Source organism: Diceros bicornis, chromosome 38, assembly GCF_020826845.1.
Source record: "Diceros bicornis minor isolate mBicDic1 chromosome 38, mDicBic1.mat.cur, whole genome shotgun sequence".
In the NCBI taxonomy this organism is placed as follows: Eukaryota; Metazoa; Chordata; class Mammalia; order Perissodactyla; family Rhinocerotidae; genus Diceros; species Diceros bicornis.
The window spans coordinates 10,081,599-10,098,132 of NC_080777.1; the positions used below are offsets into that span (position 1 = coordinate 10,081,599).

The following is a 16,534-nucleotide window of genomic DNA, read 5'->3' on the forward strand; positions in this document are numbered from 1 at the left end:
ACACCACCACAGCATGGCTTGATAAGTGGTGCGTCCACTTATCACCGACACACAGGTCAGTGTGCACCTGGGATCCAAACCTGCGAACCCCGTGCCTCCGAAGTGGAGAATGTGAACTTAACTGCTATGCCACCGGGCTGGCCCCAGATGTTAATATTATTTTTTATAGACAGTGTTAAGATTTGCCTACTTATTTACTTTTTTGTGTCTCAGACCTTTCTTCCAGCATCATTTTCCTTCTTCCTGGAGTGCCTCTTTTAAAAGTTTCTTTGGGTTGTGTCTGTTGGTAGGAAACTCCGTTTCTGTTTCTCTGAAGATGTTTTTATTTCACTCTTATGAGTGGAGATATTTTTGCTGGGTAGACTATTCTAAGATGACTGTGATTTTCTCTTGGCACTTATACGATGTTTTTCCTGTGTCTCTCGGCTTTGGTTTTCTCCGTTGAGAAGACTGCTGTCAGTCTACCTGTCATTCCTTTGAAGGTGATGCATTTTCTTTTTTGGCGTTTTAAGATCTTTGGTTTGTTTTTGGTGTTTGGCATGTTATTTTCAATGTGTCTGGATTTGGATGTACTTTGTCTTATTTGGTATCTGTCATGTTTACTGCAACCTTGTGCTCATGTCTTTCATCAGCTCTAGAAAATTATCTTTAAATTTGGCCTCTCCCCCGTTTTCTCTCTTCCTTCTTTCTGGGCTCTGATTTGACGTGGGAACATCTCACTCTATCTTCCTTGTCTCTTAATCTCTCTTTTGCACTTTACATCTTGCTTCTTTGTGCTGCTTTCTAAGAAATTTCTACAGATCTATCTTCAAGTTCAATAATTCTCTCTTCAGTTGTGTTTAATATGCTATTTGCCCCACCCTCTGAGTTTTTTTTTAATGGCAAAAACTATATTTTTAATTTCTAAATGTTCTGTGTCTTTTTCAAATCTGCCTAGTCATATTTGCTATTCTTTTCTGCCACTTGCTCATTTTTATGATTCCAGTTTTTCTTTAAGCATTTTATATATGGCTATTCTCTATTCTAATTTTGAGAATTCTAATATTTCAAATCTGTATGGGTCCTAATCTGTTTTATTTCTGCCTATTATCACTCATTGTGATTCGTATCCTTGTGTGATGATCTTTGTGAGCTCACATTTGGCTGATCTTAATCTGTGGAAAACCTGAGAGCTTAAATTGAAGATGCTTGCCTCCAGAGTGGGTTTATGTTTGCTTCTTCCAGGAAGCAGGGACATTACTGACCTGGACCAATGTCATTCCCTTCCAGAGTCCCTGGTCTAAACTCGGAGTCAGCTTCTCCCTCTTGACATATTGCTATTTGGATAGTCCTCAGAGCAGCTCAGCCTTTACGTGTAGTAACTGCTCAGGTCTCTGACTGTGTATGTGTGTGTGTCCCTGGGGAGGTTTCCCTTACTGCCATAATCCCAGCATTACAAAGAGATTGTTTTTTATGAAGGATATAGTTGTTCTGAAGCAGGAGGACCCTCAAGATCACTGGTCTCCACACTATGGGAAGTAGAAGTTGGGGTCTATTTTTGCACTAATAAAAGGGAGAGGGAATATGAGAATTCAGGGAAAGGTAAAAACACTTCCTTGCCATTAAAGCAATTCTAAATCAATGCTACTTATTGTTTGCGGCATATTGTTTCCTAAATCTCATCTTGTCTTTGTTCTCTGGCTACCTCATGTGTGTGAAGCTTGTTTCCTAAGTTCCAAGAGCTACACCAGTATCCTTTCTTCTATTTAGCATCTCAAGAACACCCTTTCCCACACAACTCTATTCTGTAATGGCTCCAAAAGGCCCACTTGCAGGCTGGACCAAGTCTAATGCTATTTGCTATAACGGACACAAAGATAGGTCCGAGGGAAGGGCTTATGAGTTGTCCCAATGCTAGTTTATTCCTGGAATTTGCCATATTGGAGGCAGAGAAGTCTCTCTTCTTGGATTGCAAATGGGAAACACTTAAGCCTGAGGCTTTTGGTGGCCATCTTCTGTGATTTACGCATGGGCCTGTTTCTGAGCTGAGCCTAAAGGAGATATTTACAAAATGATTATAAAGAAGGAAGGGCGCTGGCAGCATGTACGTTCTCACTGCTGCAGAAGAACTCCCTCACTGTGCTATAACTGGGACCTAAACCTTCTGTCCTTTTGCCACCCACAAGGCAGTGAAAGGGGCACAACTTGGAGCAATTATCATCAGCCACCCAGTACAACTGACGATTAGGCTAATGGAGAAAACAAGATTCAGAACCTTTTGGAGGAGTCCTTCCTCCCTTTTTGATAATTAGCTCACCTCTACTTAACCTCAAAAAAGTAAGCTTGCCAGTAAATCTGACCCCCTAGATCCTTTGAGTTAGAACATCTGCAACATCAAAGTGAAACAATAACTCCTTCTGAAGCACAGAAAAATTAACTGGAAATAGAACTATTCTGGTTTCAAGTGCTGTGAGACAGCGAAATGGGGCTGGTTGTAACTAGACATAGAATTGGAAAACACTCAGAACTTTCTGATTTTAGAAAAAGGCAAAATCAATTGGCAAATGTTTGGCATCTCAAAATATAATCTTTAAAAAGCCCATTATTGAAAGACTCTTGATTATACAAGATATACAAAAAGGAGAATAAAATGGCTCCAGATCATTTCAGTGACATTGCAAACCCAGGAAGCATTAATGCCTGAGAATACTCAATTGAGTCAGCATTTTCTCCCCTCAATGCAGAATTGCTATAGGGTCAGGATGGAGTGAGAACATTAATAAAAGCTGGTCCCATGTGGAATTAATTCAATTACACAGCCAGTGGAGAAACACTTTGATGCCCTAGAACCAAAGGTACTTCTTTCAAACTCCTGATGACTATCAGTTCAAATGCAGCTATTATCACCGTCCATCTGTAAAATTCTACAATAAAAGACATATGTATGTTAATATTTGACATGAGTTAGATTACTTCACCACTCGTTCCTCCAAAATTCTGAGTGTACTTGCAAAGTAGATTTTTGTGTGTGTGTTTGAGAAAGGTTAGCCCTGAGCTAACATCTGTTGCCAATCCTCCTCTCTTTGCTGAGGAAGATTGGCCCTGGGCTAACATCCATGCCCATCTTCCTCTAGTTTATATGTGGGATGCCTGCCACAGCACAGCTTGATAAGCAGTGTGTAGGTCTGCGCCCAGGATCCGAACCTGCAAACCCCAGGCCGCTGAAGTGGAGTGCGCAAACTTAACCACTTACGCCACCAGACTGGCCCCAGCAAAGCAGAGTTTTTAAAATGAAAATTTGTCCTGAATTAGACTCAAGAAAATACTGCATAATAAAAGCTAACATGGAGTTCTTGTAGTGTGTTAGACACTGTTCTAAATTCTGTACATGTATTAATACACTTAATCATCACAACCCTACGAGTTTTATACTCTATTTCCTCTCTGTGGTTAAAGAAACCAATGCATGGTTGGGTTAAGAACCTTGCCCAAGGTCACTCATTAGTTAAGTGATAAGGCTTGGATTTGGACATGGGCAGTCTTGTGTCAGAGCCTGGGTCCTAACCACTATGATCTACTGCCTCTTCATCACTGAAAGGCCATATAATGTATGGAAACCACAAAGGGAGTCAGAAAGAACTTGGTTCAAATTCCAGCTCTATCATTTACTAGCAGCAGCAGCATCTCAGAAATCTTGCTCAACCTTACTAAGCCTCAATTCCTCATCTGTGAAATATCATAGTACTTATACCATAGAGGTTATAAAATTCATGTAGATAATTGAATTTGAAAGGGTCTAGTGTGTGTCAAGTGCCTGGCACATAGCAAGCATTTGATAAGGTTTGGCTATTAGAGGAGAGGATGTTTTGATCCCATAGATTTGATCAGATAGGTACTTAAATATAAATATTTAAGTCAGAATACCAAGGCTAATACAATTTCATTGAGAGAGTATTTTCCAACACAAACTCCTGTAAGCCAATTCAATTCTGTAATCAGTTTTCTAAACAGTATGGTCTCTGCTTCCAAATTTATTCTATTTTCGTTTTTAATTTACAAAAATTCTTTGCACTGAGATAATTGTATTGATCAGTGTTTTTGACAGTATCAAATGTGATCAATTACAGCTTCTGCTGTTGTGGGCTTTCCTTTGTGGGAATTACTTCTACCACGTTCAATTTTCCCAGGCTAAATCGTACAGATCAATGTGCTGTAAAGAAAATTTGGTTCTATCATTCAATTTTGGTCAATAACAACCGTTACTATTTGCAGTTCTCGCCACCGTTGAGTTTGCTTTGTGTTAATATATTTCTACTAAATCTGGTTTTCCCTGGGTTCAATTTGTAAAGTTCTCATTGTCACCAACAGAAATCCTGTTTTTTCCGGCAATAAACCATGTCAGTTTTACTTGTTTTTAGAAACTTTTTGAGATAATTGTACATTCACGTGTAGTTTTAAGAAATAATACAGAGAGATCCTGTGTGCCCTTTACCCTGTTTTTCCTGATGATAACATCCTGTAAACTATAGCACAATTTAACCCCTAGGATACTGACATTGACACAATCAAGATACAGAGCATTCCTATCACCAGCAGGATCCCTCATGTTACCCTTTTATGGCCGCACCCATTTTCCTCCACCTCCACTCTATCTATAATCCCTGACAGCCACTAATCTGTTCTCCATTTCTGCAATCCTGTCATTTCAATAATGTTATATAAATGGAATCACATGCTATATAACCTTTTGGGATTGGCTTTTTTCACTCAGCATAATTCTCTGGAGATTCATCCAAGTTGTCACGTGTATCAATTGTTGATTCCTTTTCACTGCTGAGTAGTATTCCACGATATGGATGTGCCACAGTTTGTTTAACCTTTCAGCCATTGAAGGACACCTGGGTTAACCTAGTTTCTGGCTATTATGAATAAAGCTGTTATAAACATCCATGTGTAGGTTTCTGTATGAACATAAGTCTTAATTTCTTTTAAATGCCCTGATGGTCTATTGGTTAAGATTCAGCGCTATCACCACTGGGGCCCCAGTTCGTTTCTCGGTCAGGGAATCACACCACCTGTCTGTCACTTGTCATACTGTGGTGGCTGCATGTTGCTGTGATGCTGAAAGCTATGCCACTGGGATTTCAAATACCAACAGGGTCACCCATAGTGGACAGGTTTCAGTGGAACTTCCAGACTACGACAGACTAGGAAGAAGGATCTCGCCACCTACTTCTGAAAACTGGCCATGAAAACCCTATGAATAGCAGTGGAGCATTGTCTGATAGAGCACCGGAAGGTGAGATATGGTGCAAAAACACTAGGCAGTGTTCGGTCACTAGGAGCCAGAATCAACTCTACAGCACTAACAACAACAAATGCCCAGGAGTGCAATTGCTGGGCCATATGGTAGTTACATCTTTAGTTTTTGAAGAAACTGCCAACTGTTTTCCAGAGTGATAGTATCATTTTACATTTCCACCATCAATGTCTGAGTGATCCAGTCTCTCTGCATCCTTTCTGGCATTTCATGTTGTCACCATTTCTTATTTTAGCCATTCTGATAGGTGAATAGTGATATCTCATTGTGGTTTTAATTTGCATTTTCTCATTCCATAGCTTGTCATTTCATCCACTTAACAGATTTTTTTCACATAGCAAAAGTTTTTAATTTTGGTGAAGTCCAATTTATCCTTTTTTTTTTTTTGGTGAGGAAGATTAGCCCTGAGCTAACATCCGATGCCAATCCTCCTCTTTTTGCTGAGGAAGACTGGCCCTGGGCTAACATCCATGCCCATCTTCCTCCACTTTACATGGGACCCGCCACAGCATGTCTTGACAAGCAGTGTGATGGTGCCTGCCAGGATCCAAACCTGTGAACCCCTGGCCACTAGGCCACCTAAGTGGAGCACGCGCAGTTAACTGCTGCACCACTGGGCCGGCCCCACTTTTTTTTTTATTATTATAGATTGTGCTTTTGGTGTCAACTTTAAAAATTCTTTGCCTAACTTTAGATCCTGGAGATTTTCTCCTATGTTTTTTCCTAAAAATTGTATAATATTATGAGTTACATTTAAGTCTATGATTCATTTTGAGTATGTGATGTGAGCTCATTACGTTGAAATCCATCCTTCTTTCCTTCCTGCCTCTCTCTCTGTCATTCTCTCTCTCTTTCATTTTGCCTGTAGATACCCACTTGTTTCAGCTCCGTTTTGTTGAATTGCTGTCTTTCCACATCGAATCGCTTTTGCATCTTTGTCAAAAATCACAATTGGATATATTTATGTGGGTTTATTCCTAGTTTCTCTCTTCTGTTCCATTGATGTATGTGTCTATCCCTTCATCAATATCACGTAGTCTTGATTACTGCAGCTACGTAATAAGTTGTGAAATTGGGTAGACTGATTCCTCCCACTTTATTTCTCTTTTTCAAAATGCTTTTAGCTATTCTAGTTCCCTTGCCTTTCCGTGTAAATTTTAGAATAACCTTGTCCATATCCATGAAAAATCTATCTGGGATTTTGATAGGAATTGCAATAAACTTGTATACCAGTTTGGGGACAATTGACATCTTTATTATGTTGAGTCTTCTAATCCATGGACAGTATGTCTTTTTATTTAGGTCTTCTTTGATTTCTCTCATCAGTATTTTGTGGTTTTCAGCAGACAAGTCTTACATATGTTTTGTTAGATTTACATCCAAGTATTTTTTTTTAATTTTTTGTTTATTGCAGTAACATTGGTTTATAACATTGTAAAAATTTCAGGTGTACATCATTATACTTCTATTTCTGCATAGATTACATCATGTTCACCACTAAAATACTAATTACAACCCATCACCACACACATGTACCGAATTATCCCTTTCACCCTCCTCCCTCCCCCCTTCCCCTCTGGTAACCACCAATCCAATCTCTGTCTCTATGTGTTTGTTTATTGTTGTTATTATCTACTACTTAATGAGGGAAATCATACGGTATTTGACCTTCTCCTTCTGACTTATTTCACTTTGCTACATCCAAGTATTTTTTAAGTGATTGTAAATGGTATTGTATTTTTTAATTTCAGTGATCATATGTTCATTGATAGTATATAGAAATGTGATTGATTTTTGTATGTTGACTGTGTATTCTGTGACCTTGTTGAACTCACTTATTAGAAGATTTATGTGGATTCCTTAGGATTTTCTACATAGATCATCATGTCGTCTACAAATAGGGATATTTTTATTTCTTCCTTTCCAATTTTATGCCTTTTATTTCCTTTCCTGCCTTCCAGCACTATGTTGAATAAGAGTAGTGAGAATGGACATCCTTGACTTGTCCTGATCTTGGGAAAAATCATTCAGTCTTTCACTATTAGGTGTAATGTTTACTGTAGATTTTTTGTAGATGCTCTTTATCAAGTTGAAGAAGTTCCTCTCTATTTCCATTTCTCTGAAAGTATTATTCATGAAGGGGCATTGAATTTTGCCAAATGCTTTTTCTGTATCGATTAATATGTTCATGTGATTTTTTCAGCCTGTTAATAGGGTGGATTATTAATATGGTGGTTGATTTTCAAATATTGAATCACCTTTGAAATCTTGGAATAAACCCCACTTAGTTGTGGTGTGTGATTCTTCTTATATATTGTTGAATGTAATTTGCTAATGTTTTATTATGGATTTTTATGTCTGTATTCATGAGGGACATTAGTCTGTAGTTTGTTTTTTGTTTCATACTGTCTTTCTACGGTTTGGTATCATGATAACACCAGCCTCATGAAATGAATTGGGAAGTGTTCCTTTCTCTTGTATTTTCTGGAAGAGGTTGTGTAGAATTGGCGTTAATTTTTCTCTAAGCATTTGTGAAATTCTTGAGTGAAACCATCTGGATCTGGAGATTCCGAGAGAGAGTTTTAAAACTATGAATTTAATTTCATTAGTGGTTATGGGCTATTCAAATGATCTATTTGATATTGGGTGAGTTGTGGTAGTTTGTGCTTTTGGAGGAATTGGTCTATTTATCTAAGTTGCCAAATTTACGTGTGTAAAGCAGTTCATAGCATTCCCTTATTATCCTTTTGATGTCTTCAAGGTCTGTAGTGATATTGCTATTTCATTCATAATATTGGTAATTTTGTATCTTCTCCTTTTTATCAGTCTTACTAGAGGTTTGTCGATTTTATTGAACTTTTCAAAGAACTAGGTCTTTATTTCACTGATTTTCTCTATTATTTTTGTTTTTTACTTTAATTGATTTCTACTCTTTTATTATTTACTTCTGCCTGCTTTGGGTTTGTTTTGCTCTTTTTCTAGGTTCTTGAGGTGGGAGCTTAATTTGAGACTTTTCTCTTTTCTAATGTATACACTTAATGCTATAAATTTCCCTCTCAGCCCTGCTTTAGCTGCATCCCACAAATTTGACGTTTTATTTTCAAGTTCAAAGATATTTAAAATTTCCTTTGAGACATTTTCTTTTTTTTTGGTGAGGAAGATCAGCCCTGAGCTAACATCTGCCAATCCTCCTCTTTTTTGCTGAGGAAGACTGGCCCTGGGCTAACATCTGTGCCCATCTTCCTCCACTTTATATGGGACGACGCCACAGCATGGCTTGACAAGCGGTGCGTCGGTACATGCCCGGGATCTGAACCCCAGGCCACCGCAATGGAGTGCACACACTTAACTGCTAGGCCACTGGGCCGGCCCTGAGACTTTGACTTACGGATTATTTAGAAGTGTTTTGATTAATTTCTAAGTGTTGGAGATTATCCTGTTATCATTGTTATTGATTTCTAGTTGATTCTAGAACACATTTTGTATGATTTCAATTATTTAAATTTTTTGAGTTTATTTTATGGCCCAGGATATGTTCGATCTTGATATATGTTCCAGGGGCACTGGAAAAGAATATGTATTCTGCTGCTGTTGGGTGGACTCTTCTATAAATGTTGATTAGATCCTGTTGGTTGATGGTGTTGTTGAGTTTTTTTGTATTTTTGTTGATTTTCTGTTTAGCACTTCTATCAATTGTTGAGAGAAGGGTGTTCAAGTCTTCAACTACAACTGTGATTTATTTCTCTTTCCAGTTCTATTGGCTTTTGCTTCATATATTTTGTAGCTCTGTTGTTTGAAACATATATGTATGTGTTCTTGGTAAATTGACCCTCTTATAAGTTTATAACGTTTCTCTCTGTCTGTGGTAGTTTTTTTACTCTGCAGTACGCTTTATCTCAAAGTAATATAGCCAGGCTTTTGGAGTATTATGTCTCAGTCTGTGGCTAGTTTTCTCATTCTCTTGATCAAGAATTTCTTCTTTTCTTCAGCTTTGAAAGTTTGACTATGATGTGTCTTATGAATTTCTATGGGTTTACCCTTTTTTGAAGTTTACTCAGCTACTTGAATATGTAGGTTTAGCTCTTTTACCAAATTTGGAAAGTTCTCAGCCATTATTTCCTTGAGTATTTTTTCAGCCCTGCCCTCTTTCTCCTCTCTTTCTGGGATTCCCACACCATAAATGTTAGATCTTTTGTTATAGTCCCACAGGCCTGTGAGGTCCTGCTAATTTTTTTTTTTTCAGTAAATTTTCTGTTTCTTAGATTGGTAATTTTTATTGTTCTGTCTTACAGTTCATTGATTCTTTCCTCTCTTCCCTCTATTCTGCTGTTGAGCCTACCCACTGAGCTTTTTATTTTTGTTCTTGTATTTTCCAGTTCAAAAATTTCCATTTGGTGCTGGCCTGGTGGGTTAGCAGTTAAGTGCACATGCTCCGCTACTGGCGGCCCAAGTTCGGGTCCCAGGCGTGCACCTACACACCGCTTCTCTGGCCATGCTGAGGCCGCATCCCACATACAGCAACTAGGAGGATGTGCAACTATGACATACAACTATCTACTGAGGCTTTGGGGAAGAAAAAATGGAGGAGGATTGGATGTTAGCTCAGAGCAGGTCTTCCTCAGCAAAAAGAGGAGGATTAGCACGGATGTTAGCTCAGGGCTGATCTCCCTCACAAAAAAAAAAAAAAAAAAAAAGTTTCCATTTGTTTCTTCTTTATACCTTTTATTTCTTTGTTGAGACTTTCTATTTGCCAAGACTTAATTTTTGTTTGTTTGTTTCAAGTGTTTCATAATTGCTTGTTGAAGCATTTTTATCATGGCTGCTTTAAAATCTTTTCTAGATATTTCCAACATTTGTCAGCCTCATGTTGGCATCTACTGATTGTCTTTTTCATTCAGTTTGAGATATTCCTGACAGTTGGTATGAAGAGTGATTTTCAATTGAAATCTGGACATTTTGAGTACTATAAGACTGGATCTCATTTAAACCTTCTGTTTTATCTGGCTTCCTTTCACCCTGCTCCAGAAAGGGAAGGGGGTCGAGGCTTCATTATTGCCAGGTGGGGGTAGAAGTCCAGTTCCCCACTCAGCCTCCATTGCCACCTGAGGGGTGTCTATTGGGGGGGGTGGCACTCCTCATTACTGCTGGGTAGAGGTGGGAATCTTGGCTCCCTTCTAGGTCTCCACTGATGCCTTCCTGGCTGGAAGGAGTAGGAGTGCTTCATTACTGCTCCCCACGTGACATCTACTGACACCAAGGGGGGAGAGGTGTGTGGCCTCCTTCCTGCTGGATGGTGATGAAGCTCCTAACTCTCCACTTGGCTTCCTCTGACACCACCCAATAGTGAGAGGGAGGGGCACCGTTACTGTGTGATGGTGGTGATTTAGAGTCTAGGCTCCCCATATAGTCTCAATGGACCCTGCCAGGGTGGGGAGCTCCTTATTACAGCCTGGTGAGGCTAAAAGTCTGGACTCCCCACTCTGTTTTTGCTGGCATGAGTAAGAGTGGGGGCCACAGGTTTTTCCGTAGTGTTTGGCTGGAGTAGTTTTTGTCTAAAAGTTTTTTATCTTGTTAGGCTGCCTTTTTCCTGGTCCTTTGGCTAGAGAGAGCAGACTTTTGTTGGGGCTTATTTTTGTCTGTGCTTGTTGGTGTTTCTTGATTCCTGGCTTCTTCAGCTCCATGTCTGGGATATATGAGGCAAAAAGGAGACCCAGAGAATCACCACTGTGTTGTTCCTCAGGTCTTGAGGTCTTTAGCCAGTCTGCCTTCTTTCCATCTTTCAGAGTCTTTTCATATTTGTTTCATATATAACATTCCGGGTGTATATATGTGTGTATATAATATATACATTTAAGGGAAGAATAGGGGAAAGTAAGTCTACTCCATCTTCTATCAGTTTTATTTTGCTTTGATTATTTCTACCAGCAATATTCACAAAGAATTGGATAAAAGGATGAAAGTATCTATTTATTTCTTGGAGCAAGAGCAAAGAACACTACTAGGGTAAAGGCATGGGATATAGATTTGGGGTCAAATGGCTTTTATTTTGACTGTATATTGACTGCCATGTTAAGCATGGGTATAAAGAAATCTAAGACAATGACCCTGGCCTCGAGCAGCATGGCCTTCTTAGAGGCCAAGATGTGGATTGCAAAATGGATATACCACACAAAGAAGCAACTGCTAAGTGCTGAATGAGCCGTGCAATTTGTCAGAGAAGGGTGATGTCAAGATGCAGCAGCCAGGGAGGTCCCACATTTCACAGAAGAGACAGAATGTGAACTAAGTGCAGAAAAATCAGACTTGATATGATGGGAGAAGGCAGCTGCTGAGAAGGCATCGAGATAGAGAGAATGGAATTGACAAAAATGGAAGGTCAGTATTATAAGTAATAAAAATTGCAATATTTAATTATAGGGTTCGCATTAGGTTCTGGGCACAATGCCAAACACCTTATATTGATTATTTTATTTAATCATCCCTCACAACATCCCTTCCAAGTAGGAAATATAATCTATTTTATAGATGAGGAAACTGAGGCTCAGGAAGTTAACTTCCCCAAAGTCACATGACTCTAATAAGAAGAGGAGTTAGGATTCATGTGCGGTCTCTCTGAAACCTCTTAAGCACCTCCCTAGAATGCCTGGAATCCACACGGCATTCGGCTAGGGCAGAGGATGAACTTGGGCGAAGAGACGAGAATAAGATTGAAAATTGAGGCAAGATGCATGAGTCCTTCCATTTTTTGTGTGTGTGTGAGGAAGATTGACCCTGAGCTAACATTTGTGCCCATCTTCCTCTATTTTGTACGTGGGATGCAGCCACAGCACGGCTTAATAAGCGACGCGTAGGTCTGCGCCCAGGATCCGGGCCTGTGAACCTCCAGCAGCAGAAGTGGAGCGCACGAATTTAACCGCTATGCCACCGGGCTGGCCCCAAGAGTCCTTCCATTTTTGAGCAAAGGAGTGGGAGCCCAAGTGGGCCTCTTTGGGGACAGCAGCTAGAGGGAGCCTAGGGCAGAAGAAGAAAACAAAATAGGGAAGAGAGCCCAGTTTCCATGAAATAAGATGAGAACGTGCCTCTCACACTGACCTCTGAACCAAATCCCTTGCTTACCCAAACAAAAAAGGTAAACTTTTTTGTTTACCTTTCGTGACATTTCAAAAATACTAATAAGACAAAAATCTTCTGATGGGGCTTATTCTATTTCTCTCTTTTTTAAAGACAAATGTCACATCGAGGGCCTTTAAGAAAACATTTAGAATTTTGCGATAGAGATTTTGAGATGTGATGGGTTAAATCATACTTAGCTTCTGGCTCCTTATTTAAAAATGTCATGTTCCTGAATCATGCTTAGTCATTCACTCAGAGCCCAGTTAGAGGTTAATTCGACACAATGTAGGTAGACAGCATGACATCGTAGATCTCCTTCAAAAGAGACAGAGGAGGAATGGAGGGGAAGAGAAGGATTCCAATAGAATTTTGTTCCAAAAGACTGGATAGGACTGACCAAAAGGAAAAAAAAAAAAATGAATCAGGCTAAAAGGTTCCAGTGAGCTCTTGGATAGCATGGACGTGGCAGGGTAGTCAAGCAGTAATGCTAGAGGAATCATAAACACTTCCCATCAACACAGGGAGGGGAGGCCAAAGAAGGTCACAATCTGGGAGGAAGTCTAGAGAGCCGTTTCCAAAAACATTTCACAGAACATTAATTCCAGGGAATGATCCGAGAAAAAAGGGTTCCATGGTTTGTGAAAAACAGTAGGTTAAACAAATACGTTTCTTTACTGCAGGCCTTTTCAGAGCCTTTAAAATTTTCATATGCATTATAAAATCCCAAGAGGGGATGTGGTATGCAGGTTTCCCAAATCTACTTGTTTACAGAAATCCTCCACCCCCCCCCAGGCCCCCAGCCCCCTTGCACTCTTTTTTTCCTTGGAGATGTCTTATGACTGGTGCTTAACACCTCACCCTGTCATAAGTTCTGAGTCAGGAAAAGACTTAAGACATGACACAGAACTCTGTCCCCTACTGATTTTTCTCTGGTTCCTCCCGGAAGTGCCTGGTCAGTGCTTCTCAGATAATTTGAGAGCTAAATGAATATATTCTATTAAACCAAAATTTACAAAGGCAAGTAATTTTCTTAAGATTTCCAAATTTCTAGCCCCAACCCTCTCAACTATCGAAGCAAATCAATAAACTAGTTCATGAGAGGAAATCACAGCTCTTTTATATACTTTTTTAAAGTCAATGCTCAATTATAATCAGATTATAAAATGAATCACGTTGCCCTATCTCTTTCTAGCTGCCTGGGCTGTCAGCTATGTGTCAGTCTCGGTAGCCCCCTCTCTGCTGACCGGCCTCCTGCACCATCCCGTCAAAGCAGCTGTTGGCAAGAGCTCTCGCGGTGTCTCTCCTGGAGGTCTTGGAGATCGTCTGGAATTCCTCCAAGGTTGCATCTTTTCTCCCGCGAGATCTCCTCCATCCTCTGCTCCTTTCTCCGAATGGCTTCCTTGATGCCCTCGATGTGGCACTTTTCCTCCTTCTCGGCTTTCAGCTTCATGATGTGATGATTTTTCTCCCGCAGGATGTTGAGCTCTCGAAGGTGCTGCACCCTGTCTCTCAAGTTCCTCTGGACGTTACTCCTGGCCTGCCGGATCTTCTGGTCCCCCAGCTCCGCCAACAACCACTTGTGCATCTGCCTCTGCTCCTCCGACTCTTCCGCGCGCCACCTGGCCTGCTGGAGCTGCGCCTCCTCCTTCCGGGCCTTCTCCCTCAGCTCTCGGTGACGCTCCTTCATCAGGCCCTGGTGGGTCTCTCGGCACCGCTGGGCGCTCTGTTCCAGGGATAGCTTCCTGAGGAGCTCCTCGGCCTTGGCCTGGCAGTCCATGAGGACCTTCCGGGCCTGGAAATTGACTAGGGAGCTGAGATTGGTCTCCTGGACCTTCTTCTGGCTCTCCAGCGTGTGCAGGTGCTTCGTCTTACAGGCCTGCTCCAGCCTCTTCTGCAGCTGCAGTCTGTTCTGCTCGCGCAGGTCCTGCAGCATCCTTTCCTGCTCCTGCAAGCGTTGCACCTGGCACTGCTTCTTGTGCTCGGCCTCAGCGCGGGCCCTCTCCAGCCTCTCCTGGCGGTGGTTCTCCTGCTCCTCCAATCGCGCCTTCCACTGGTTCTTCTCCTCCAATTGCGCCTTCCACCGGTTCTCCTGCTGGATCGTGTTCTTCTCTTGGCTGTCCCGCCGTCGGACACGCTGCTCCCGGCTCTGGCGAGTCTTGCGCCGCTCTTTCTCCTGCCGCCACTGCTCCCGGCTCTGCCGCAGCAGCAGCCTGCGCTCCCTCTCCAGGGTCATCTGGACCTTCTGGTCCGAGAGCTTCAGCTCCTCCCAGGCTATGGCTGCCTGCTGCTGCAGCTCCCGCATCCTCTGGGCCTTCTTGAGCCGGATCAGCACTAGGGCCACAATTTTCTGGTCCCTGGAGGACATGACTGCCTCTTCCAGCTTGTTCTTGAGGATCTGGGTGTGCTGGCTCTGCACCTCCTTGCTGGAGACTGAGGGCTGGGAGTACTGGCTGCCTAATGACTCCCCCGGGTCACTACTGTGTCGCTTCTGGGTGTGCACGCAAGCTGACTGCGTCCTGAATTCTTGGGAGAGCGCAGAAGACTTCTCCGTGGGAACTGAGGAAAGGGACCAGCGACCTAGACTTCTGCAGACTGGCACTGCCCACTGGTCTCCATTCTGCGCCTTTTCTACCCCGAAAGTTCCACTCAGGGGAGTGTAAGCCCCCTCTGGGTAAGGTGGGGGCGAATCTCCCTGGGCTGGAGGATCGTGCTGGCAGCGCCGAGGCTGTTGGGGTTGCAGCTGGAACTGCCGCTGCCAGGCCGGGCTGTGCCGGCTGCCTCCCATCGGCTGGGGCTTGGTCCTTGACTGCCCCCAGGCATCCTCCAGGAGCCGGCTGCGGGGCCGGTGCTTCCTGGCGCGGTCCGGGGGCCTCCGGGCCACGTCGGTCAGGCTGCGGCTTTCCCGCGGCGAGTCGGGGTGCCGGCGCCGGCGAGGCCGTGGGGTGGGCGTGCAGCGCGGGTGTCGCCACGGCGCCGCGGCCTCACTCCCCTCGCACGGAGTCCCGGCCCAGGAGCACAGGGCCGGCTCGGTCTGTGGCCCAGGCTCGCCCAGCCGCGCCGAGGATGCGCGCTCTCCGCGGGGCGGCGGGGGCTCCCAGGGGTCCAGGTAGGGCCGCGGGGAGAAGCGGCCGAAGTCCTCCATGCTCACTCCCCGCGCGCCCAGCGTCTGAGCGGGGGTCCCGGCACCCCGCGGGGGCGCTGCGGAGACCCACCCCGCCCTCCGATCCCGGGGGTCCCGGTCGCCTGTGACGCTCTGGCCACTTCACAATGCACCTGGCGCCACCGGGTCCCAGCAGCCCTTGGCCCCCGCCTACCCCGGCCTTCCTAGAGCCCAGGCAGGGGGCCGCAGGGAGGAGGGAGCTGTAGGAAATCAGGAGTGACCCTTAAAGCTGAGGGTGTGTAGTCTTGCCGCCAGTGTTTCAGGCAGGAATCTGAACTCGCATTTGTACACCTTAAAGAAGCAGGATTTTAAAAGAACCCAAGTGAAGGCGTCACCCCCAGAATGGAATGTGCAGTGGCGGGGAAGGGATGGGATGGGAGTGCTGAGTCACCCTTGGCTGCAGGTCACCACTCCTACACTCGTGCACCTCTACCGTTATGCAAATTAAGCGGCCGGGGAAGTGGGTTTTTAATTAATTAAATTAATTAATATGCTGCACCACCCTGTTGCCGTTTTAAATTAGCAAGCCCAGAATATGTTTTGTTTACTTTTTTAAACTTTAGAAAAGGAAAAAGACTAGCCTATTTTTTTGCTAATATGGCTATTACTGCTTTTGTCAAAAACCGGATGTTGTGTGCACATTTCTGAAATAGCATCAGTGGACACCATGCCGAAATCACATTTATTGTTTTTTTTCCTTTTTCTCCAATTTTGTGAGATTATTTTTCCTTGTTGAGGCACGAAAAGCAGTGGATTTGGTCATGCAAACTTAAGTCTGAATCTCCTCTGCCACCTTCCAGCTGTGTGGTCTTGAGCAAGTTACTTGACCTTCCCGACCCTCAAGTTCTGAAAAAGTGGAATGGAGGAGGGGCTGTGACAATACCAGACTGTAGGGTGGTCCTGAGGGTCAGATGAAATTACGGATCAAGAGCTTCCCACCTTCGTGCATTCAGTAAATATGA

The 16,534-nt window shown here is 43.0% G+C and overlaps 1 protein-coding gene across 1 annotated transcript; it reads right to left on the reverse strand.

The window, feature by feature from the left end:
• Positions 1-13,474: 13,474 nt before the first annotated feature.
• On the reverse strand, positions 13,475-15,554 carry CCDC185 (coiled-coil domain containing 185). Its single transcript, XM_058533920.1, is given in 2 exon segments — positions 13,475-13,762; positions 13,764-15,554. Coding segments are annotated over 2 exon segments (1,926 nt in total). The 3' UTR covers positions 13,475-13,627.
• Positions 15,555-16,534: the final 980 nt, after the last annotated feature.